At 42.1% G+C, this 26,160-nt stretch overlaps 1 protein-coding gene across 4 annotated transcripts in view; it reads left to right on the top strand.

Annotated features, from left to right (window-relative positions):
• VTCN1 (V-set domain containing T cell activation inhibitor 1) overlaps window positions 1-26,160 on the top strand; it is a 59,052-nt gene that overhangs the window by 27,821 nt on the left and 5,071 nt on the right. For 3 of the 4 annotated variants that reach the window (XM_055312606.1, XM_055312603.1, XM_055312604.1), the window contains exons 2-4: window positions 5,772-5,836; window positions 16,778-17,125; window positions 21,382-21,660. In XM_055312606.1, the coding sequence (XP_055168581.1) occupies window positions 16,909-17,125; window positions 21,382-21,660 (496 nt within the window). In that variant the 5' untranslated portion in view covers window positions 5,772-5,836; window positions 16,778-16,908. The remainder of the gene's footprint in view (window positions 1-5,771; window positions 5,837-16,777; window positions 17,126-21,381; window positions 21,661-26,160) is intronic. The other variant, XM_055312605.1, reaches the window with a different exon arrangement.

Raw genomic sequence — 26,160 nt, 5'->3', positions numbered from 1 at the left:
CATTTTTACTTTTTTTTAAGATTCTATTTATTTATTCATGAAAGACACACAGAGAGAGGCAGAGACACAGGCAGAGGGAGAGGCAGGCTCCCCAGAGGAACCTGGGATCATGACCTGAGCGAAAGGCAGATGTGCAACTACTGAGCCACCCAGGTGCCCATTTCTGGGCATTTTTAATATCCCTGGAAGCTTCTGACCCTACTGAGCTGTCTGCTTTGGCTGTCCGAGTCATCTCCCGATGTTCCAAGTGTTGTTTCTGTTAGTAGACTGATTACAAAGTCACGTAGGTTTTGAGTGCTCTGCCCTGAACCCTTTTTCTCCCACAAGCCTGGCTCCTCTACTGTGCGACTTTGTGCCTCACTACAGCATGAGGCCTTTCTGGAACACACATAGCATGTCGTCACAGAAATGCCTAATTTCTTTCAAGGCAACAGCGGCAGAAGCAAAGACGTGGGAGGGAACCGAACAAGGCCATCTTCGGGTGGTATAGACGTGTTTGGTGGAATCCGATTACCCACCCCATCCCCCTGCAAGGCTCTGAGTCCTGCAGCCCCTGAAAGCCCCTTCTCCCGGCCCAGAGCTCTGAGTGGGATGCTTGTGTCCTGACCCTGTGCAGGCAGCAGAAATACCACTTTTCTTTGGGTTTCGGCCTTAGAGAGACAGTCTGTTAGCAGCATGAATTGGCTAAATATATTTCTCAATGAAGCCTTTCTCTTTACCGTCTCTGAAATTTGTTAATGGAAATACACTTTGAATTCCCCTATTTTACTCAGATTTAAAATACTTCCTACTCCCTGGGATTCCTGTGAGAATATGTTCCTCTCTTTACCGACGCCCTGCCCATATGTGTCTAGTGTTATTGCAGTGCATGTGTATGCATGTCTGTGCATGTTGTATGTGCATGTTTGCATGTGTGCCTCTGTGTGTTGCATTGCATGTGCATGTGTCTGTGTATGTTGTGTGTGCATGCGTGTCTGTGTATGCTGTGTGCATGTGTGTGTGTGTCTGTGAATGTTATATGCCCATGAATGCGTCCATGTCTGTTTATGTTGTATGTGTCTGTGTATGTTGCATGTGCGTGCGTGTGTGTTTTATCTTAGCTATCCTGTAAGCTCCTTGAGGGCAGACCCTTCATCCCTATATGTCCTCCCTATTGCCTAGGAATGTCATTCACACAATAAATACTTAATCAATGCTTCCTAAACAGAGCCTCCAAAAGCATTGATTTTCCACCTGGGCCCTTTCATAAGGTGTGTCTAATAAGTGTGCACTGTGAATTCCAATGCAGCGGTTAAAAGACAGTTTTTGCATTAAAAATGTCCCCGCAGCATCGTTATTGGAAATTATTCTGGAAAAGTAAAAACCAAAAAGCAATGTCAGAATACCTTATGCGAATATTTTATTCAACATCTTAAAAAATTAATAAGCAGCAGACGGGAATTATTTAATTTGGCTGCTCTGGGCTCCTGCTTCCTTTTCCAAGGCTCTAGAGGTTGAGCCGTTTCCCACGGGAATGGCAGTGCCGCGCCAAGCTCAAGGTGATGCCTGCTTAGAGAAATTGCTGAGAGACAATCAGAGAAACATGTGGGTCTGCGCTCCGCCTGGTCCCTTACCTCCACTGTTGCCTGCCTTCTTGTCCCCAGAGTGCCCAGGTATCTGTTCGGAGCCTTTGCTCTTCCTGAGAGAGAGGACAGCATACGTGAAGGCCAGCAGCAGGAGGATGCGCGATTCTTCGGGGCAGCTAGAGTGCAGAAACCCCGGGGAAGTGAGGGGAGGCAGAGGCTGGAAAGAAAGCAACGTACCCCCTTTGAGAGGCCATCGAGGGACACATCAAAGAGTGAATCATTGGGACTTCTGGATGGTTCAGCAGTTGAGCATCTGCCTTCGGCCCAGGGCCTGACTCCGGGGTCCCAGGATCGAGTCCTGCATCGGACCTCCTGCGGGGAGCCTGCTTCTCCCTCTGCCTGTGTCTCTGCCTTTCTTTCTGTGTCTCTCATGAATAAATAAATACAATCTTTAAAAAAAAAAAAAGAAAGAAAGAATCAGTGAATTGTTATCACAGGGGAGAGGAGAAGACTCTCAAAGTCTTAAGCAGAGGACGATTATGACTATAGTTCAGTTTTGAAATCATTCTTACAAAGAGCTCAGTAGTGGAGCAGGGAGGGGAGGGGGACAGTGTTAATCCCCAAACAGCACCACCAAGGAGACACATACTCTAACTTAGAAGCATGTGCTTGTTATGTAACCACAGCTGAGAAATAAGAAAGGGAAGAGCTGATATTTATGGAAGCTTCCCACATTCCGGGTACTATTCCAAGTGATTTTTACAAACCACTTCACTCGTGTTAGCATTGTGTTAACTCTTAATCTGAACAAGAAGGAACGGGAAGTCACTCGACTGGAAGCGGTGGTGCCGTGGCTCGAACCTGCAGGCCTGGCCCAGAAGCCATGCTTGGGGCCTCAGCATATCTACCCTCCCTCTGATCCCTGCGGCTCCCACTTCCCACTAGGTTGTCTCCCCTCACCGCTGTTGTATAGAAACTCTGAAGTCACCGTGAGGCTGGCAGTGTGAAGAGTGGGTAGGAGAGGTCCAGCCTGGGAACAAGGGAAACCGTTAGGAGAACACTGTAAAAATGCTGGGGAGACATGGTGGTGAGTGGGGGGGGGCAGTGAAGACAGAAAGGAAGGGATGTCAGAGAAATTATGGAGCTACTCAATGGTGCTTGATAATACAGAGAAGAAAATGCTCATTGAACACCAGCACTGAGCCTGGTGCGGGGTATTTTTGATGTATCAAAATACTAATATGTTGCCATTATTACCAGATGGACTACTCCCCAGGGTTAAGGCATAGCTTTTTTTTTTTTTAAGATTTTACTTATTTATTCGTGAGAGACACAGAGAGAGGCAGAGACATAGGCAGAGGGAGAAGCAGGCTCCCTGTGGGGAAGCCAATGTAGGACTCGATCCCAGGACCCTGGGTTCAGTCCCTGAGCCAATGGTAGACTCTCAACCACGGAGCTACCCAGGTGCCCCTAAGTCATAGCTTTTAATAACAAACTTAAAGCCAACAGCTGCAGGTAGGCTTGTTTATAGTAAAAAGCAATATATGAACAGCCCTTTATGGATATGCCACAACAACTGTCTAATTTGATCTTAAAACAACCCTTTTACATAAGTTTGCTAGGGCTGTTGTGACAAAGAACCACTGACCAGGTGGCTTAACCTGCAGAAATATGTTCTCTTGCTGCTTTAGAGACTAGCAGCCCACTTGTCAGCAGGGTCGGTTCCTTTGCAGCGTCAGGGAGAGTCTGCTCCAGGTCCCCCACCAGCCTCTGGTGGTTTGTGGGCCATCTGGGTTGTTCCTTGGTTTGTAGATCTCTGCTTTCATCTTCATGAGTGTTTTCCCTGGGCATGTGAGTTTGTGAGTGTGAATGTGTGTGTGTGTAGGTAAATTTCCCCTTTTTATAAGGTCTCCAATCATATGGGACTAGGGGCCCACCCTACTTTGGTATGACCTCATCCAACGAATTACATCCTCAAAGACCCTATTCCTCAGTCAAGTGACCTTCTTTTTTTTTTTTTTTTTTTTTTTTTTTATGACAGTCACAGAGAGAGAGAGAGAGGCAGAGACACAGGCAGAGGGAGAAGCAGGCTCCATGCACCGGGAGCCTGACGTGGGATTCGATCCCGGGTCTCCAGGATCGCGCCCTGGGCCAAAGACCGGCGCTAAACCACTGCGCCACCCAGGGATCCCGTCAAGTGACCTTCTGAAGTCCTTGGGGTTGGTGCTTCAAAATATAAACTTTGGGCCACGGGGGACACACTTCAATCCCTAACGACCTAAGAGCGGGTAAAGCAGAAATTACTCCTATTGCCATTTTCAAGATGAAGAACCTGAGTCTCAGAGAGAAGTAGTTGGTCCAAGGTAAGCAAGACACTGGTTCACAAATGCAAGTCCGCCCTCTGGCGCAGCAGTCAGAGGGAGCCAGATGGTGCTTCTTGCTGAACTTGGTCGCTGTTCTCACCCACTTGGAGCAGTGAGAACCGAGGCTGCATCGACATAGGGAAGGTGGTCAGATGTGTCTCCCGTTGGAATCAATGGCAGATACCCGATTGCTAAAAGCCTCGTTGGGCTTACTCCATTGCCATCTCTCCAGCTGCACCTCGTGATGGCTTGACCTGCAGGGAAACTGTTGACTCAAAATTGTTTCTCCTAAGTCTGTTGTCTCTGTCCGGTGGGCCCTTCCCTGAGCCCAGGGCGGGGGCCGGGGGGCCAGTATGTGGTGTGTGGGTACAATGAGCCCATTCAGGGCAGAAAGTAAAAACTTCCTGGCTTCCCTTTGCTCTCTGTGGCATCATTCTTTGCCTCCCTGTGCGTCTCTTTTGTCTTGCTCTTGAGTAACATCGGTGTGGGTGTGGGGACTGTGTGAGTTGCCAGCAGTGAGTGAGTGTGGCCAAGGACACCTGCCTGGTGACTATGCACAAGGGCGGGCAGCGATGGGCCAGCTCCCGGGAACCCCTCTGCTGGGCACAGCAGCTCTGACCTTCTGTCCTGCCCAAGTCACTCTCAGCAGCTAAAGCTGGTGCCCCTCGAGGAGCCCAGGCCCACCTGGAGGCAGCGGGCAGAGCTGGGCATAGAATCCGTCTCCGGCGTCTGCACTCATCTACTCCCTCCCCGACCAGCGCTGCGAATTAAGGGAAGATGCTTAATCTCCCTGTGTCATTTCCTCATCAGTAAAATGGAGATGATAAATTTGCTTGCCTCGCAAGGTTATTGAATAGATAAATGATATAATCCATAAATGGTGCCTAGAACAACATGTCTGCCAAGTAATTCTAGCACTTAGCAAATACAAACAATACTTTCTCCCCCCCCCCAATGTTATTTGTTACTTTGTTCATTGAAAAATGAACAGGATACATCTCCAGAAGCTAACCATGGTTGTGTCCGGATGATGGCATTGCAGGTTATTTTATTGTCTTTTTTTTTAAACTTCTTTGTATCTTCTAAATTTTCTGTAATAGATATGCATTCGTTTAATTTTTATTTATTTTTTTAAGATTTTATTTATTTGATAGAGAGCGCGTAAGCAAGGAGCGTGGCAGGCTGAGGGAGAGGGAAAAGCAGACTCCCCGCTGAGCAGGGAGCCTGATGCAGGACTCGATTCCAGGACCCTAGGATCATGACCTGGACTGAAGGCAGATGCTTACCCAAGTCAGCCAGATTATAAATAAGCCAGGTGCCCTATTACTTTTTAAATAAGAGAAAACAAACTGCCACTGAGAATCTACAGGGTTGAGAGGGAACTAGGGATGAGAAGGTACAGGCAAAAACATGACTGTCGTCCTTAGTGGAGTGTAAAGTCGGTGGAAGGAGACAAGACAGGTAGATCATTGATGGGCATTAATGCTTTGCGTGGGCTGAGTACCTGGAACCCCTCCAGTAGCACCTGGCACTACAGAGATGTCATCAGTAGTGCCCCAACGATTTTGGTACATGGTCTCTCCCAACTTGGAAATAGGACAGTCAGATGACACACGAACTCAGGTAAAAGGGTCACTCCTCTCATCTCTCCCAGCATCCCAGGGGGAAAGGGACTGTTGACAATTCCTTTCTGTGGCACCTCTTTATAGGAAGGGGCTTCTGGTGAAGACAGGCTGAGATGCTCCCTGTAGACCTCTGAAAAATGACAGACACAAACCCTAGTCACAAAGTTGCATGTCAAGTGAAATGAAGAGTAATTTCCTGTTTCTCTGTCTCTCCATAGCATTATTAGCGTCATCATTATTTTGGCTGGAGCCATTGCCCTTATCATCGGTTTTGGTATTTCAGGTATGTGATTTCTTGTGCTACCGTGACCCACTCACCCCTCACCATTACATTCTCGACTACTCCATGGGGTCAAATGGAAAGAGTGTCCTTGGACTCAGGAAACCCCAGAGCACACTGGTTCTTCTGCTTATTGACTCTGCTCTCTTCCTCCGGTATAGGTGGGGAAATGTCTACGTCACCAGGTAGTTGAGAGAACCAAATGGGATGATTATCAGAGTTATCAGAGTGTTCTCTCTACCAGTCAGTGTAGAAGAGGCCGCTCTGGCATGGTGGGAAAGGGCTGTGGCTGAGCCATTCTATCAGTGGTTGGGCAGATGATTCCTGTGCAATGAAGCTTCCTCTGACACATCGAGGAGTTATCAGGTCTTTGCACACAGGGGTCTTAGGCAAAGAGAACACTGGTTATGATCGCTGTTCATGTAGGGAACAGATGCCACCATGTGTGGATGGCGAGTTTCTGAGTGCAGCTGATGTCAGTGGCAGGAATACTCTTGTCTTTCCTCTTCTGTATGGACCATGTCTTGGAATCATCCATCATGGACATCACTTAATTAAGACATTAAGTGAGTTAGGCCAGCAGTTGTCTTCTCTGAGGCAAACTGTTTGCTCCATTTCCCCTAAACCATATAGTGGCCACAGGCCTAAATGAAGAAAACTTATGATAGATGTGTTTGGCTAGAAGAGGCATTATCACTTTTCCTCACTTTATCAAAAATAGCTATTTTGGAGCAGCTGGCTGCCTTAGTATAGCACGTGACTCTTGATCTTGGTATGGTAAGATTGAGCACCATGTTGGATGTGGAGATTACTTAAAAAATAAGATAAAATATATATTTTTAAAAGGGTATTTTTGTCTTTAATCCATTTTTCAATGGGACTACCTTTTTCTTTTTGATTTTTAGGAATTCTTTATATATTTTGAGTGCAATTTGGTTTATATGCATTGTAAAGTCTTGTCTTCTACTCTATGGTTTGCTTTTTCACTCTATTATTTTTAATTTTTAAAAAATAATTATTCATTTGAAATAGAGAGAGAGCATGAGCAGAGGGGAGGAGAGGAGCAGAGGGAGAGGGAGAAGCAGACTCCTAATCAACAGAGAGCACAATGCAGGGCTCGATCCCAGGAGCCCAGGATTATGACCTGAGCCAGGGGCATACACTTAACTGACTGAGCCACCCAGGCACCCCACTTTTTCACTCTCTCAGTGATGTCTTTCAATGAGCAGAAGCTTATAATTTTAACCTCGTCCACTTTATCCATCTTTTCCTTTATACTGGATCTTCTCATAATCTGTTTGGCTAAGAAGCATTTGCCTATCACAAGGTTATGAAGGTTTTTTCCAGGTTATCTTATGGAATCTTCGCTGTTTTACCGTTCACATTTATATCTTATATTAAGCATCCAGAATTCATTTTGCGTATAGTGCAAGATAGTGGTCAAGATTCACATGTTCCACGTGGCTCTCTAGTTGACCTAGCACCATTTGTTAAAAACACTGTCCCTCTCCCACTTCTCACCAAGTGCCATTTTTGTCATAAATCAGGTATCTAAATGTGTATGGATCTGTTTCTGAATGTACTAGCCTGTTTCATTCTAATACCCCTTTATAATTCATTTCCTTTTTTACGTTATCTCTTTATTCCTAATCTTGGGCATTGTGTGTGTGTGTGTGTGTGTGTGTGTGTGTGTGTGTGTCTTAAAGGTTTATGAGGTCAACGGTAGCTTTGAAAGAACCAGGTTTACGTTTGATTTTTACTTTCTCTGATTGTTTTCCTACTTATTTTGGCTTTTATCTTTACCAATGTCCCTCTTTCTGCTTTGTTTTGCTGTCTTCTAACCCTTTCTTCTAAAATTTTAAAATAAGCACTTTGTAAAAGAGTATGTCCAAGAAAGCCAATAAATAGCTTTTAGTAGATACTGTCATTCAGTTTTCCAAAATGATTGACCAATTTACTCTTCACCAGAAGTGTATGAACGATCCAGTGCTCCATGTCCTCACCAACACTCAGTATGGTTGAATCTTGTTGTTCCTATTTCCCAATGACAGAGGAGACTGAGTACATGTTCATATGAGAAACATAATGTTGATTGACAGAGCCAGACACTAAGCAGTACATTCTGGAGAATTCCATGTATGTCTAGTTCAAAAACAGGCAAATGAATCTGTGCTATTAGAAAGGCAGGGGAAGAGGGAGGAGGTAACCATTAGGAGGAACATGAGGGGACTTTGAGGGATAGTAAAGTTCTAGTTCTTGGTGTAGGTTGTAGTTACATGGAATGAAATTATGATAATTCTTCAAACTGCACAGTTATCATGTGTGCATTTTTATGTATGGATGCTATACTTGAATACACTCATATATATACAGATATATTACAAATATATGTTATAAAATATGTGTATATATGTTTGTGGAAATAAAATATTGACTGATAAAGCAAATATTTAGGGCTAACTTTTAAAGATATCAATGCATACATTTTGGTGCCTTCCTCGTTAATGCTTAATTAACTTTTCCTTAGTTATAATGTACCCTATTCTGGATCTTATATATCACTTTGAATTAAAAGCCTAGAGTTTGGGATCCCTGGGTGGCTCAGTGGTTTAGCGCCTGCCTTTGGCCCGGGGCATGATCCTGGGGTCCTGGGATCGAGTCTCGCATTGGGCTCCCTGCATGGAGCCTGCTTCTCCCTCTGCCTGTATCTCTGCCTCTCTCTCTCTTTGTCTCTCACGAGTAAATACATAAAATCTTAAGAAAAAAAAAAGCCTAGTGTTTGTCTTTCACTCTGAATCTTAATAACTGACCTTTTTTGGGCTTAGGGCTAAATGGCTTGGCATCAGAGCCCGAAAGTATCTTTTGCTTGTCAGTGGCTTTGACTACCCTAGCAAGACTTTTCACATTGTCCCAGCTTCCCCATGAAAGTCAATGTTTTGGGATGCCTGGGCGGCTCTGTGGTTAAGCGTCTGCCTTCAGCTCAGGGCGTGATCCTGGGGTCCCGGGATCGAGTCCCACATCGGGCTCCCTGCATGGAGCCTGCTTCTCCCTGTGTCTCTCATGGACAAATAAATAAAATCTTAAAAAAAAAAAGTCAACATTTTGCCACTCACACTTTTTCCTGTTACATAACTATAGGGACCTTGAGTATGTAACTCAGCTCCCAGAAGAGGATGTTCAAAGGGTACTCCCTAAGTGCTTTTTCAATGGACAAGTGAATGGATGCTTGGAGAGGCAAATACATAAATAAAAACAAGTCTACTCAGTTCAGCAATATTCCACCAATAATATTAAAACCCGACTACCAATGAAGAGGTTTTCTGCCTCCTTCCTATTTCACGGGGTAAAAGCTGATTATGGATAAATTGGGCTGTTTGGATAAAATGAGCTATTAATTCAACACTCTTTAGTTGGATTTTTCTCAATTGCTTTTATTAAAAAGACTATAACCCTCACCTGAGAGCATCATATTATCACACTTCAGATAAATTCAAAAAATTTAGTACACAAGGTAGTGAAATTAAGGAAATGGCATTACGAAGGTGATGATGATATCTTTTGAATCCTTCCTTTGTGCACCTCACTGTACTAAATAAGTCTACATAATTATCTGATTTACTATTCACAACAAATAAGAGATAAGTATTATTACTACATCCTGATAAGTACTCACCCAAGGTTGCACACAGCTAACAGGTGGGACAGTTGTTTCAAGCCCTGCTAATTTGCTTCAGAACCCACACTCCTCCCTGCCAACCTGTGCCAATAATAACATTCCTACAGAGTAGTGGCAGAGAAGGTTGTTTTCTGATTCTGATTTGCCTTGAAGGCATTATTCCTGAGACTATAGCTTTTAAAGACAGAGATATTTCTAAGTACAGAAAAAAATTATATTTCTTTGAAACTCTCCTTGGGCCATTTATGCCACCTCCTCATAGCCATCCTACTCCTTATACGTACCAAATATGGACACTACAAAACATAAAATGCGTTTGAGGTAGACTGTTTGGAACAGAGGTGGAGAGGCACCCATTAACCGCTGGGCATAGGACAGCCTTTGTGGGTGACACCCTTTGAGGAGGAGGGAGATAGGTAGAAAGGCCCCTGACCCTATTTAGCCCAGTCTGTGCTATCACTCCCTCCCTGGATGACTTCAAAAAGCTCTATGTAATGGAAGAGTTTAGGAATCAGACAGAGACATTCTAATCTCAGGCCTGACACTAACTGTATGTCCTTTGGGACATAACTTCCCAAAAATAGTTTCCTCACTGGTAAAATAGTCAGAGCCATTGAGGGAATTAAATGAGAAAAGTGTTTGTGAAGTTCCTGGCACGTGAGATAGTAAATGGCTAGTATTGTTTTTTATATGGATGGCATCGGTGCTTAATAATCATTTGTTATGATTAATGCATGTATATAGCACTCCCTAAAGCTTGCACAATTTCCTGGCCACACCAGGACTGGCTTCCTCTGAAGTTAGAGAGGCTGGGGCAGGAAGCCACAGGACGCTGCCTCCTAATAAATGCTGCTGCATCTTTGGACACTGGATAAACCAAGCAGGCATGTGCTTATGGCACCCAAACAGGAGACTTAACAAATTGTTTGAAAAGTATTTGAGAGAAAGAGCAAGATTTTTGTTTTAATTGTAGTCATCTCAGAAACGGCTGTTGGCCTTTCTTATTTTTATTTTGTGGTTTTCAATTGCTTTTATTTTTACATAAGGTGGGGATACCAATCTCTGCCTATCTCAGTCTGGCCACTGAGATGGCAAGACATTGTAGAAAGTGGACAGGCTTAGTTCCAGACGAGATTGCGTTTGATACTATCTTCACTCTTTGCTAGATACGGGGCTGTAGGCAGCCATTTACTCCCATGGAGCCTCTTCCTCCTCATTTCTAAAATGGGCATAATGGTAATTCTTACCTCTCATGGTTCTTGGCAGGCTTATAACAAGTCACTATACCTGAAGCACTTAGTATAAAGTGTTTCCTTTCCTCCTGGTGCTCTGATCTGCAGTCTTTCCAAAGGATTCTAGTTCATAACAGCTATCGATAACATTAAGACCTAACATAGGGCAGGGCAGGTACTGTTAAGCTCTTTACCTACCTTGCATCATCCGTCCTTTCAGGGATCAACGGAGGGGGCTGCTAGTATCATTAACATCTTCATTTTACAGATGAAAAACGATTTGCCCAACGTCACATATCCAGGAAGTGGCACAGCTATAACTTGAACCCAGACAGCCTGATACCCATTGTCAAATACCAGCTGCTTCCCACATTGTTCCTTCATCTAGCCTGGCCCAGCATCCTTCCTAATTTCTTCTTGTGGAAACAACTGTTATCTCCAAACCTTTTCTCTTCTCGGGCAAGAGCGGTGCTCAAGTTGGTGTCAGTTTAAACCTACCTGTTATCACCTTTAAGCCCTGTGCTGTGGTGTCCTTCTAGACGGCTGGGTTCCAGCCCACGCTGAGCGAACATTGTTTGAAAGGCTCTAGGATGCTCTCTGTGCTGCTGGAATGTATAGCACTTGCCTTACTGAGCCATTTCAGAAGATAGTTCATTTCCCAGGTTTTATCCAGTGGTACTGGATAAATCTGGTACATCCCAGATTTATAGTTTCTGTAAAGAATTCTTGCCTTGACAGAATTACCTGTAATCTCACATTCCAAGAAATTTCTGCTCCTATGGCACTGGGCAATGGAAGAGTACTCCCCCTCTGTGGGAAAAAAAAAACACTCAGATTTTGGCTTGCTCCTCTTTTATGGCGCCTCTTTTCCCATGCAAGTCAGAGCTGTCATAGTGATTAAACCTCAAGGGCTAGAGAGTACATTTTCAGTAAGTAGCTGGGTCTTCCAACTTCAAAGTACAAATCTGTGACTGTTTCAATTAACAGAATTCTCTATCAATAGATAACTGCTTCAAACCCACCTCCTAGAGCCCTTTTATCCTTTGGCTCACCAAATTACACAAGAGCCACTGGTGGTTAAGAGATTGGAGAATCCTACCAGGCCAGATTATGTTTCCTAGAACATAGCTTTTTGAGCTAGTACTTGTTTGCGAGTTTGAATACAGATTTCTTTCTTTCTTTCTTTTTCTTTCTTTCTTTCTTTCTTTTTTTTTTGAGAAGAAATATATATATGGTGTTGCTTGCTAATTAAATTTCATTGAATCACTTTTGATCATTGTTTATTCACCTAAAAAGTGTTTATTGATTGCTTTTTGGGTGCAATGGCTAGGTCTTCCTGGTTTTTTAAGTTCTAGCTAGTTTTTTATTCCTCTTTTTGATTTGATGAGGGGAGGATTTAATCATTACACTCCTTCCATCTGTCACATCTTTAATGCAACCTTAAATGGGCTAGAGCCTGTAGCAGGTCCCTGGGGTACTCCACACTTGCCTACTTTCAATCATTAAATTCTCTAAGAGATATTCCAGCAAATTTTCTACCTTTGGGCTCAGGGCCAACACATTAAAATTAATTCGGTAGCAAAATTACCAAACTAAGATATGTCATTACCATTTCATTCCTGCCATAAACTGTGTTAATCATGTATGTTTTCTGAAAAGTAATTTTTCAATTCCACTTTAATGGCACTTTATAAACTACCATCAGATTTATTCTTGTTCTAATATAGTTACATTTACTCCAAGATTTTATTGAGAATCTCTGCATTTTCATTGCCGCCTTTTTCACTGGCTCCCATTTCTCCAAAATTTAGATGTGATAATCCTGCCGAATGTTTCTTACTCCCACAATCCTTTTGGATAGAACCATTATCTCAAACAGTGCCTTGGTTTCTAATGATTTCCATTCATTCATTTATTCATTCACTCAACAAGTGCTATTTTTCTTTGTAGAAATGTGGCACTAAACACTAGTCTTACTTGACTCAGGCTGCCATAACAAAATGTTATAGACTGGGTGGCTTAAAAAAAAAAACCAGAAATTTATTTTCTCACAGTCTTGGAGGCTGGAAAGTCCTCCCCAGGCTTCAGGTGGCCTCACCTCTAAGGCACCATCTGTGGCCTTCTGTCTGGCCTGTTGAAACAGAGGCAATGGCCTCATCCTTTGAAACCAAGGACATTTCAAGGAGCCCTAAGGATCTCTCAACCACCTTTAGGGTTATTCTTCCCTTTTCTGGAAGAATAGCGCACATTTATGGCTAGATAGCTCTACTGTCCTGTCCTGCAGGATCTAAGAAATCTGACAGCCTTCCATCATTTTGCCTCATTTTTTCTATCCCCTTTAATTTCTCTGTTCCCGTTTGGTAGTGCTGCTGATGGTATTCTTCTATTCCTGGCTTCTGCTGAGGTGGCTGATTAAGCCTAGGAGTAGCACCTATGTTCCTCTTTATCAAATGGCTGAGCAGCCACACTCTTAGTGTTCTCTTCCGAACAGAGTTCTCATTTTTTGCAATTTGGATAGGTTGAGAATTTTCCAAATCTTCAAGTTATGGTTCTTTTTTTTTTTAGATTTACTTATTTAGTTACTTATTTAGAGAGAGAGAGAGAGAGAGAACATGTGGGCACCCATAAAGAGTGGGAAGCAAAGGGGGGAGGGAGAGAAATCCTCAAGCAGACTCCCTGCTCCCTGCTGAACAGAGAGCCCGACACAGGGCTCAATCCCAGGACCCTGAGATCATGACCTGAGTGGAAACCAAGAGTCAGCTGCCTAACTGAGCCACTCAGGCCTCCCTGGTTCTTTTTTACTTAACAATCTCTTCTTCAATCCATCTCTCTTCTTTCCCACACTTTATATAAGCAGTCAGGAGTAACCAAGATACTCCTTCAAACCTTTGCTAGGCATCTTAGCTAAATATCGAATTCTATCACTTGTAAATTCAACCCTCCACAAAACACTAGAACATAGTTCAGCCAAGTTCTTTGCCACTTTATAATGGATGGCCTTTCCTCTAGTTTCCAATGACCTGTTCCTTGTTTCCATCTAAGCCCTCACCAGAATCTCCCTTAACGTCCCTATTTCTGGCATGTACCTTAAAACGTTTCCAATCCCTACCCATTACCCAGTTCCAAAGCCTCTTCTTAGGTATCACTTCTCAGTACCAAAATTTGTATTAGTCAGGGTTATCCAGAGAAACAGAATCAATAGGATTGTGTGTGTGTGTGATGAGAGAGAGAGAGAGAGAAAGAGAGAGAGAGATTTAGAAGGAATTGGCTCACATGATTATGGAGGCCGAGAAATCCCAAGATCTGTTATCAGCAAGCTGAGATGCAGATGGTTTAGTTCCAATCTGAGTCCAGAAGCTTGAGAATCAGGAAAGCCCATGGTGTAGTTCCAGTCCCAAAACTGGCAGGCTCAAGATCCAAGAAGACAGTGTGTTTCAGTTCTAGTCCAAAGGCAGAATAAGACTAATGTCCCAGCTGAAAGCAGTTATGTGGTAGGAGTTCCCTCTTAGGCTTTTTATTCTATTCAGGTCTTTCACTGATTTGATGAGCGCACCCCCCCCCCATATTAGGGAGGGTGATCTACTTTACTCGGCCTACTGATTAAATGTTAATCTTACCCAGAAACATCCTCACAGATACCTCGGAATGTTTGACCAAATGTCTGGGCACCCCATGGCCCAGTCAAGTTGACACATAAAATCAACCATCATAGCATTATAGGATTTTCAAAAATCATTAAGACAGTTTCTGTCCTTGGAAAGCTTACAAATTTGTTCTGGGGACAGACGACACACAAGGTAGAAGGAGACAGCTGCTATAATAAAGGCAAGGGAAAGTGTTATGGGAGAGTAGAGAATATATTAATTTTGTCTTGGCAGATCAAAAGAGGGTTTCATGCAAGGGCTGCCATCTGAATAGCCTTGAATATAAGTAGAATTTGGATAACTGGTGATGAAGGAGAGGAGGAAACTATAAATTGTAGGTGCAAGATGAACGGGGGTGTGAAGATGCATAGTATAATTGTATAACCAATACTAGCCTGGAATGTTTTAGATGTTAGTCTGTCAAGTAAAAATAATTGAAAAGCAAATTAAATCTTTAAAGCAGTGTTCAAGAAAATGCCAAGACAGGGGATGGGATGTGTTGCATTCATATTATACAGCAAAACTTCGTACTATCCTCCTCTTTCATAATTCCTCTCCCAAATCTCCCACATGAATGGCCACCATGCATGGCAGCTGCTCCAAAGTCTCTCTTCTCCCACACTCTAAAGCCCTCATAACATCCTCCTATAATTTTCCTGCCATCAGTAACTCTCTGTTTTTTCTAATATAAATCCATCTGGCTCAGCTTCTCCAGGGCTGTCCCTCATCCATTACCTTCACCTACTTTCCAAAGGACTAGGAGCCAATTAGTTCCAATCCCTGAGGGGCAAGAAGAGGTGAAATGCTAAGGATATCCTTATGTTCATAATGTTTCTTTCTGAAATCTGAAAAATATCATGTATACTTTGCTTATGTGTTTTTCCAGCGAAGGCAGAAAATGAATAAATCACTTGATATACATAAACAGTAGAGACTATGAAAGGATGTAGCAGGAAATGAGACTGGAAAGGTGGCAAGAAGAGCTAATATGGGGCAATCACCGTGTGCCATGCAGTATTTATACCATGTAGCATTTAGCTTTGAAGGCCATGCTGGTTCGTCTGAACTTTAGTCCACAGCCCTTGGGAACCATGGAGGATTAGTGATTATAAAACTGACATGTCCAAATTGTGTTTTAAGGTCTACCTGTAGGATTAATGCAATTTTACAAAATAGAGTGGATGGAGGCAAGAATGAGAGGCAGGAATACCAATAAGGAAGCTAAGAAGTACAGTTGAGAAGTACCCAAGACTCATCAGTTTGGACTTCTGGGGTTGTAAGAAGGAGAGATTTGTGCAGACTGTTTTAAGATAAAGAGTTGTTTAAAGGTTACTCAGTGGAAACTAGACTTGAAAACTCTCAGGATCTAAGACAGCTCTAGGGATGGAGGACTCTCTTCATCTTTCTCTCTCATGTCCTCTCCCGCACACTTCTTTGCATCTGTTCCACTCTCCTCTTGGACTCAGATACCTTCACTTCACATCCAATCACAGGAGGAGCCTCTCACGAAGATTCAGTTAATTAAATCACCCCTCTAGACATTCCCAGTCAGCAGCCTTCAATGAGGAAAGAACAGTAGGCTAATTCCTCACAGTCTGCTCAGGCCATCCGTTGGGCAAGTCAGGGAGAGGCCGTGGACATGGCTGGCATAATTTATATTTCAATTGCTGGTATGTTTGGAGAGGAGAGGCTGGCTTCTATCTTAAGCCAAAAATCAATTTAATTAATTCTTCATTATACCATTGCTTGCACTATAACCTTAACCACGTCACTTACCTCGTCTTTGCTTTGGTTTCTTCATTCATTCAAATGGAATACAAGTAACCGCACTTTAGAATTTAGCATTCTTCCGAACTGCTGGCCACATTTAGTTAACATGAGGTTTCACTTCTGTGCCACTTCTGGTTAACTAAGAATAACAATACCTTATGTGTGTAATTACAGTTTGCAAATCAGGTTTACATCCATTTGATTTGATCCACACAAGAACCCTTCCTTTAAGGTAGGTAAGACAGATATCATTACATCCATTTTTTGAGACCCAGAGAGGTTACATGACTTATTCAAGGTCACACAGCTATCAAGTGACAAAGCCAGGACTTGAATTCTCATCTTCAAACTCAAAGTTCAAGGTGTTCTCCCCTTGTTTCCTCTCAAGGCCTGGGTTGCTTGTTCTCAAAGAGCAGATCTCCTCTAGATATCAAGGCTGCTGTCTTCTTGTTCTTTCTATTCTTATTTCTTCTTTTTTTTTTTATGCCTCTCCTGTTCTTCTATATTTCTAATATAATACAGTATAATACAGAAGTCTCTGTTCGGAATTTACTAATGAAGGGTTTGGTTGTCGACATTCCAAAATTTCCCTTGGCATTGACCCTTGCTTCCTGAATTACAGGGAGACACTCCATTACAGTCACCACTCTCACCTCAGCTGGAAACATTGGGGAGGATGGAATCCTGAGCTGCACTTTTGAGCCTGACATCAAACTTTCTGATATCGTGATACAGTGGCTGAAGGAAGGTGTTATGGGCTTGGTGCATGAGTTCAAAGAAGGCAAAGACGACCTGTCAGACCAAGACGAAATGTTCAGAGGCCGGACAGCAGTGTTTGCTGATCAAGTGATAGGTGGCAATGCCTCTCTGAGGCTGAAAAACGTGCAACTCACAGATGCTGGCACCTATAAATGTTACATCATCACCTCCAAAGGCAAAGGGAATGCTAACCTTGAGTATAAAACTGGAGGTGAGTTACTTTTGGAAAGAGGGAAAGAGAGTACCCGAAGGTAACTGGGGCTAAAGACCATGGGTTGCTGCTGAAATATGTTATGGTTATGACTGATCCATAAGACAAAGACCATTCTGGCAGCAGCCATTCTTGCCATCCAACACCTGCACCAACTCCAAAAATAGCTCCCTATAAGATTAGGTCTTCTCTTCTGGATTTTCAGGTATAGTCTTTTCTGAATTTTCAGGTATATTCCCTGAAATATTTTGCCAAAATAAACGTGGTCTCTTTTATGGTAACCTTGGTTATTGCTAGTAAGAGAAAACTGATCTGGCCTGAGACTTTTCTATGCTAAGTGGACCCTGGCCCAAGTCTGAAATCAGTACCTCCAGGGACTCATGTGAGTGGAACCCATTTTAGGAGAAGTTCAAAAGGAACTAACCAAAAACAATATTGTTCTATAAACTTACTAATCCTCTTCCAGTGAAATCCACCCTTCCTTATTAACTCAGCTTGGTGAATTTATGTATAAGAAACTCAAGATAGGTATTGAGAGGAATAAAAAGATGATTAAGAAAACTAGGTGACTGTCCCACTTCTTGCAGAGCTCACAGTACACAGCTGATAGAGTTGCGGGCTGGGGCAGAGATAAGAAAAATAGGTAATAATAATTGGTCAAGTCCATCAAATGCTTTTAAAAGAAATATAGAGTGATTTGGGGATTCAGAGAGATTCACCCAAATGCATCGGGAAGGAAGGGATAGGAGAGTCCCCACGAAGAATTCAGCATTTGAGAAAGGCCCTTGCAAGATAGGCAGAAAGTATCCTGAGGCCTCCTGGCCTAGTCTGCAGAGGCCTTTCTTGGACACTTCATAACGTGTGTTTCTATGATGGAAAGCACAGACCTAGAGCCAGAACTAGGCAAGTACTAGGGCCTTGGCAAAGCAACCTCACCAAGACTCAGTTTCTTCACCTTAAAACAGGGACTATTCTGGAAAAAGTTCCATGTGCACTTGAGAAGAATGTGTATTCAGTTGAGTTTGGATGTAAAGTTCTGTAGATATCTGTGAAATCCATCTGGTCCAGTGTATCATTTAAAGCTCTCGTTTCTTTGGAGATGTTGTGTTTAGAAGACCTATCAAGGGTAGAGAGAGCTAGATTGAAGTCACCAAGTATAAGTGTATTATTATCTAAGTGTTTCTTTACTTTGGTTAATAATTCGTTTAAGTATTTGGCAGCTCCCACATTCGGGCATATATATTGAGGATTGTTAAGTCCTCTTGTTGGATAGATCCTTTAAGTATGATATAGTGTCCCTCTTCGTCTCTCACTACTGTCTTCGGAGTGAATTTTAGTTTATCTGATATAAGGATGGCTACCCCTGCTTTCTTTTGAGGACCATTTGAATGGTAAATGGTTCTCCAACCTTTTATTTTCAGGTTGTAGGTGTCCTTCTGTCTAAAATGAGTCTCTTGTAGACAGCAAATAGATGGGTCCTGCTTTTTTATCCAGTCTGAAACCCTGCGCCTTTTGATGGGGTCATTAAGCCCGTTCACGTTCAGAGTTACTATTGACAGATATGAGTTTAGTGTCATCATGATATCTATTTAGTCCAACAAACAGTGTATGTTCTCACTCATTTGGGGAATATGAATAATAGTGAAGGGGAATATAAGGGAAGGGAGAAGAAATGTGTGGGAGATATCAGAAAGGGAGACAGAACATGAAGACTCCTAACTCTGGGAAATGAACTAGGGGTGGTGGAAGGGGAGGAGGGCGGGGGGTGGGGATGAATGGGTGACGGGCACGGAGGGGGACACTTGATGGGATGAGCACTGGGTGTTATTCTGTATGTTGGTAAATTGAACACCAATAAAAATTAATTTATAAAAAAAAAAAAAAAAACAGGGACTAGCAGGGTCACGTCAGAGGGACGCTGGAGCCATCTGAAAGAGCTTCCAGTGGCAAAGCTAGAACAATTCAAACAACAAAATAAACTGCATAGTATTAAATGAAAACTGCAGGTATAAAATACACATGAATCCATACTTCCATAAATACAAGCAAGCTGATACAAAGCGTCTTCACGGATGAACTCCAAATAATGCACTCGGATCTCCCTACTCCAGGAGGTGGAGCTTAGTACTTCCTCCCTCCCCCATGATCACACTCTGGGTGTGTTTTTCTTAGTGAAGTCCAGCTTCCAGAGAAACCTGGCAAGCACTGCCTCAGCCAGGTGGTCAAAGTTAACATTATCAGTGATAAGTCATGTTGACAGTATGCATTCTGATGTGATATGATGAGAAGGGCACTTTTTCTCCTATGCCTTCCTCTTCAAAACCCATAGCATCAATCTAATCATGAGAAAACCCTCAGACAAATTCCAATAGAGGGGCACCCTACAAAATACCTGACCTGTACCACTCAAACTATCAAGATCATGGAAAGGACGGAAAGATCGAGAAACTCTCACAGATCAGAGGGACCCAAGAGGACATGCCAACTCAATGCAATACAGGATCCTGTGACAGATAAAGGACATTAGTGGAAAAACTGCTAAAATACAGATAAAGTTTGGAGATGAGTTAATAATTATATACCAACGATGGTTTCTCAGTTTTGACAAATGTACCATGGTTGTTTAAGATGTTCATATTAGGGAAAGCTATGAGGTGTTTATAAGAACTCTCCGTTCTATCTTAGCAACGTTTCTATAAATCTAAAATTATTCCAAAATTAAAAGCTTATTTATTTTATTTATTTATTATTTATTTATTTATTCATGAGAGACACATACAGAGAGAGAGAGAGAGAGAGAGAGAGAGAGAGAGAGGTAGACACATGCAGAGGGAGAAGCAGGCTCCCTGCAAGGAGTTCAACATGGGACTCTATCCCTGGTCTCCAGGATCATGCCCTGGGCCGAAGGCAGGCAGTAAACCGCTGAGCCCCCCGGGCTGCCCAAAAGCTTATTTTTTAAATGGTGATTATAATAGATTCCCTAGAACTGCTATGAGGATCAAATGAAATAATGTCTGGAATTTAGTACCTGGCACGGAGTCCACCCTCAATAAATGGTGGTTCATTGTCACGTAAAGGTAATTCCTTACATCATCTCCTAGGAGCTCATTCCCTGCCTGCATGAGTCTCATCTCCTCTGCTAGGGCAAAGCAAAGGCTTTCCTTTCACCACTCACTCCATTCCAGCACAGTCCCAGGCAAAGGAAAGTGCTAAATTAATTAATTAATTGGATCTTGCCATTTGTCATAGTAAGCATTTTATAGTCAAAAGTCCAGGCCTTAACATTTTCCCACAAATATCTCATTGCCTGGATATTAGAGGAAGCTAGTCTTAAATTCATTTAGTCTTAAAGTTCATTTACCTCCCCAATAAGGAGGATTATCTTAGAAGAAAACAAATGACTGTCTCTACTCCTGGATACCAGGGCTGGAGTCTCCACCCAACCAAAATCCAAACCCTGTGATAACAAGGCCTGTGTATGGAATTTCTGTGGGTGACGGGTGAATGCTGTTTGTTTTTTCTTTCTCCCTCTCCCTCCCCACCCCAACTTTATCCTCGAGGCAGAAAAATAACATAAAATCCAAGAGACTTCACAGGTGCCTGAGAAAATGCCCAATTTCCTTAAAGAATAAACATTTTATGATCAACATTTTATGAACTGGCACTCCTCTTAGTTGGAGAAATCTATCTGTTATAACAATTCCAGCCACATGGGCCTGGACTTTTCTTTGTGGGAAGGTTTTTAAGTACAAAGTAGTTTCTTTATTTGATATATTTGATAACAGTATACAATATAGAGCTAATCAGGTTATCTATTTATTATTGAATGAACTTCACTTATACCTAGAACTTAGGTCTTTGGAGTTTGTGATTTTGGCCAAAGGGTTGCACAAATCATTATTTGTATCTATAATAAAATGGGCCATACACAGAGGGCCCACTGGGGAAGTACTGAGTCATTTCTTTCTTTTTTTTTTTAAGAATTTATTTATTCATGAGAGACATAGAGAATGGCAGAGACACAGGCAGAGGGAGAAGCAGGCTCCATGCAGGGACCCCAATGCGGAACTCAATCCTGGGACTCCAGGATCACGCCCTGGACCGAAGGCAGGCGCTAAACCACTGAGCCACCCAGGCGTCCCAACTGAGTCATTTCAATGGTGGAAATGACTGTTTTTAAGACCTAGCACTTCAAAGGCAATATTGTTTTATCTGTATGATCTTGACATCTGCCCTTTTGACCTCCAACCCTGCAGCCTTCAGCATCCCAGAGGTGAATGTAGATTATAATGCCAGTTCTGAGAACCTACGGTGTGAGGCTCCTCGATGGTTCCCACAGCCTACAGTGGTCTGGGCATCCCAGGCTGACCAGGGAGCCAACTTCTCAGAAGTCTTCAATACCAGCTTTGAGCTGAACTCTGAGAATGTGACCATGAAGGTTGTGTCTGTACTCTACAATGTCACAATCAACAACACATACTCCTGTATGATTGAGAACGACATTGCCAAAGCTACAGGAGATATCAAAGTGACAGGTGAGTTTCTCCATGCTTTTGGTATGGGTTTATTGGGGCGAAAATCGAATCTAAATTAAAATCTAATTTGTTTTAACAGATACATTATGTATTGGGGCATAGAAAGCTCTAGAGTCCTCTTCATGGAGATCTTGACCACAATTATATTTGGGATTGCATTACATAAGAAGACTAACACAAAACAATATTTATGGAATATAGGTCAAAAATCACAATGAGGCTTCATCTTATATGCCTTCTCATTGACTGGGGGTAGTTGTCTGGAGAGCAAGTATTTAGGATTCTATGGCCCTGTCTAACTCAATAGGACTGCTTTGGGGAAGCAATGGGGAAAATAACAATCATCTGACATATTTGTTATATTCAGCTCATAGTCTACATCCCACACCAACCAAAACTGATTTGGTTCTAGCCTGCCTTTGAGATGACTTTTGATCTGAAGATTAAAAGTCTTAGGATCTAACTCTGACTTAGTCTTATTCAGTCCATCTAGGACTGGCTCACGATCCCACCAATACTGGCCCAGGATTAATTGAAGAGCTCTAGGTTGAACTGGCCTCACAGGCTCAAAACACTAGGTAGGACTCAGAGAGGCCCAACACCCTAGCTTCCCTACCTTAGTGCATAAAAAAGCTAAGGTTGAGCTAGTATCAAGAATATACACAGACTGGATTGTGACTTTTAAGACCATCTTTACTGCACCTGAATTAAATTAAATCTATCATGGAGGGAGTATGTCAGAAGAACCACTGTCTTATATCAAGACCAGAACCAGGTGGAATACCTTGCACATTTAAGCACCCTATAAATGTTTGCTGAATTTAACTGAACAAATCATAATTTTGTCAGCTTACTTTTTAATTTAAAATTATATATATGAAAAGGCAATCTATGAAATGGGAGAAAGCATTTGCAAATCATATATCTGATATACAGAATACATAAAAAATTCCTACAGCTCAACAACAAAAAAATCTAATAACCCAATTTAAAAATGGACAAAGGGGGATCCCTGGGTGGCGCAGCGGTTTGGCGCCTGCCTTTGGCCCAGGGCGCGATCCTGGAGACCCGGGATCGAATCCCACGTCGGGCTCCCGGTGCATGGAGCCTGCTTCTCCTTCTTCCTGTGTCTCTGCCTCTCTCTCTCTCTGTATGACTATCGTAAATAAATAAAAAATAAAATAAATAAAAAATAAATAAAAATGGACAAAGGCCTTGAATAGACAGTTCTCCCAGAAAATAAACAAATGGCCAACAAACATATGAAAAGACGCTCGATATCACTAATCATCAGAGAAATGCAAATCAAAATCACAGATCACCTCACAACCATTAGGATAGCTAGCATTAAAAAAAAAAAAAAAAAAAACCCTGGAGGGCAGCCCCGGTGGCTCAGCGCCACCTTCAGCCCAGGGCCTGATCCTGGAGACCTGGGATCGAGTCCCACGTGGGGCTCCCTGCATGGAGCCTGCTTCTCCCTCTGCCTATGTCTCTGCCTCTCTCTCTCTCGCTCTGTGTGTGTGTGTGTGTATCTCTCATGAATAAATAAATAAAATTTTAAAAAAACCTGGAAAATAACAAGTGTTGGTGAGGATATGAAGTAATTGGAACACTACACATGTTGATGAGATTGTAAAATGGTGCAACTGCTATGGAAAGCAGTATGGAGATTCCTCAAAAAATTAAAAATAGAATTACCATATGATCTAACAATACCATTTCTGTGTATATATCCCAAAGAATTGAAAGCAGGTTCTCAAAGAGATATTTGTACATCCAGGTTCATAGCAGCATGATTCACAATAGACAAGAGATGGAAGCAACCCAAAATGTCCATAGCGGATGAATGAACAAACAAAATGTGGTACATTAGGGCACCGAGGTGTCTCAGTCGATTAAGTATCTAACCTTCAATTTCAGCTCAGGTCATGATCTCGGGGCCCTGAGATCTAGCCCTGTGTCAGGCTAAGTGCTAGGTGTGGAACCTGCTTAAGATTTTCTCTTTCTCCCTCTCTCCCTCTCTCTCCCTTTATTCCTCTGCCTCTCCTGACTCCCTCACTCACCTGCACTCTCTCTCTCTCTCTTAAAAAAAAAAAGTGGTATATACATACAATGGAATATTATTTACCCTTAAAAAGGAAGAAGATTCTTTCACATGCTACAACATGAATAAATTTTCAGGATATCATGCTAAGTGAAATAAGCCCATTCAATAATTAGTCTATGATTCTACTTACATGAGATATCTAAAGTAGTAGTCAAATACATAGAAACAGAAAGTAGAATGGTGGTTACCAGAAGCTTGTGAGGGGTGGGGAAACAAAAGGAGTTGTTTAATGAGTACAGAGTTTCAGATTTTCAAGATGAACACGTTTTGGAAATCTGTTTCATAATAATGTGAATACACTTAAAACTGCTGAATGGTACGCTTACAAAATGGTAAAGATGGTAAATTTTATGTTTTTTACCACAATAAATAAGCAACAACAACAAAAAAGCATACATAGGGGAAAAAGAGAGCTCTTCCACCATCCTAAGGAACAAATTGGTGACTACTGAAAAGAGTGCTCTTAGTTGACTCTAACAGAAAACCAACTCAAATAAGCCTAAGTAAATGGAGAATTTAATAAAAGAACATTAGGATTAGCTCATGGAACCAAGAACAGGAAGTGCAATTTGGCTTCAGGAACTACTGGAACCAGGAATTTAAAACTCCATTGGGATTTTCAACTATTTTCTTGTTACTCTCTAATTTACTTTCTTTTGTTTTAGTCTATAGGGCAGAATGTGATTCCCGAGAGTTCCAAGCTTTAAAAGTCTTTCTCACTCAATAGAGTAACCAGAATGAGCCTTAATCCCACAATCTTATTCCACATTCCCAGAAAGGCTCAACTTGGGTCAGTTGCCCACACATGGACCAATAAGGCAGTACCTGGGAAGGCCTTCCCAGAAGAAAAAGGGGGAATGAAGCATTGGGCATTTAGAACAATGGGTAGTAATGATAGTATCTCATTTAGATCTCAATAAATATCTCCAAACTGTATAAATAACGGCTTCTAAAAGAAAGGACAATAACTGAAGAAACTACAGAAATTGAGCACACGTTTTATTCAGTGAGCAGATTCTTTTTCCATCTATGCTTATTGAATACATCAGGATAAGTGTCCCATGTATGAGTACTAGGACTAAATACAATATGGTAGTAGGATATAGCTCAAAATTCAGAAAATAACACAATCACTTCTTGCCATGTACAAAGTAAGTACTCCATACATGTTTTTAAACAATTGGATGAGACAGCAGAGTTTACATCTCATATTCTCTGACTATACTGCTAATTTACATCATTCATCAATAAGGATTTATTGTGCACCAAATACGTACAAAGCAATTTTTTAAGTCCCATGAAATACTGAGGTGGATAGCATAAATGTTGTAAGAGCCGCTAATCACAGTGTAGATACGGTGTCTAGTTGTTAATTATGACTGTGGCTCAGTAGTTGAGGCAGGGTTCAAGTTGGGCTCTGAAGCAGAATGGTTTCAATAGAATAGGAAGGTATGAAGTCAGGAGCCTATGTCAGTGGTTCAGAGGAGAAATTATGAGGGCTTTAACTGGGGCAGAGGCAATGGAAAAGAAGGGAGAAGAATCAAAAGCTAATGAAAAAAAATCATCTTGGTGACACAAATACTAAGGACAAGAAAAAGAGCAATCAAAATGGGTCTGATCTTTCTACCAGGTTGCTTAGGAAGTTAGGAATACCATCAACCACAGACTAAAATGTAGGAGAAGCAATATGGAGATGAGGGTTTTGGAGATGTTGAATTGAAAGTGCCTGTTGTCCACATAGGTAGAGATGTCCAATGCTTAGCACATTACCCAGCATGTGATAGTATTCTCCCCAAAACTTTCCAACCTACTCTATATATTTCCCCCTGTGAGAAGAGACCCCACCAATATAACCCTTCTAGTCTCCTTCTTCATCCTTCTCCTCCTCCTCCCCAGAGGAAGAGGAATTAATTTGATTAGTGACTTTACTAGGAGAAACTGGACACAAATAGTTTAGCTTAGCTCCTTCTTTTCCTTTTCTCTAGCTAACCCTCAATTTCTCAGAAACAGAACCTTGCCCTTGCAGCAGGAAGCCTGCCCCAATTTGGTGCTACCTATCACTGGGAAAGTCTGGGCTGCAGCCCATCTGCCTACACACAAAGCTTCATCTTCTATTATCAGACTTACCGATGATAGAGATGATATTTTGGTCTTCCAGTTGCCTCACTCTATCTTGCTCATTAATTGATTCAGAACTCAGCTGGGGAAGAGGATATTACTTACTAAACTCCTTTGAGCCCCAAAAGCATGTGCTCCAAAATATTAACTGAGTAATTAAATTTTTAACAAACATATATAGTAGCAACTAAAAATCCAGATGTGGAACTCAGGACAGAATTCAGACTAAGATGGTGGGTTTGGAAATGGTCAGCTTATTGGGCTTGAGTGGGGTC

The sequence above is a fragment of the Nyctereutes procyonoides genome, unplaced genomic scaffold (genome assembly GCF_905146905.1).
Source record: "Nyctereutes procyonoides isolate TBG_1078 unplaced genomic scaffold, NYPRO_anot_genome, whole genome shotgun sequence".
Taxonomy (NCBI): Eukaryota; Metazoa; Chordata; class Mammalia; order Carnivora; family Canidae; genus Nyctereutes; species Nyctereutes procyonoides.
Note: the sequence above shows the minus strand (reverse complement) of the source record. Positions and strands in the feature narration are given on the sequence as shown.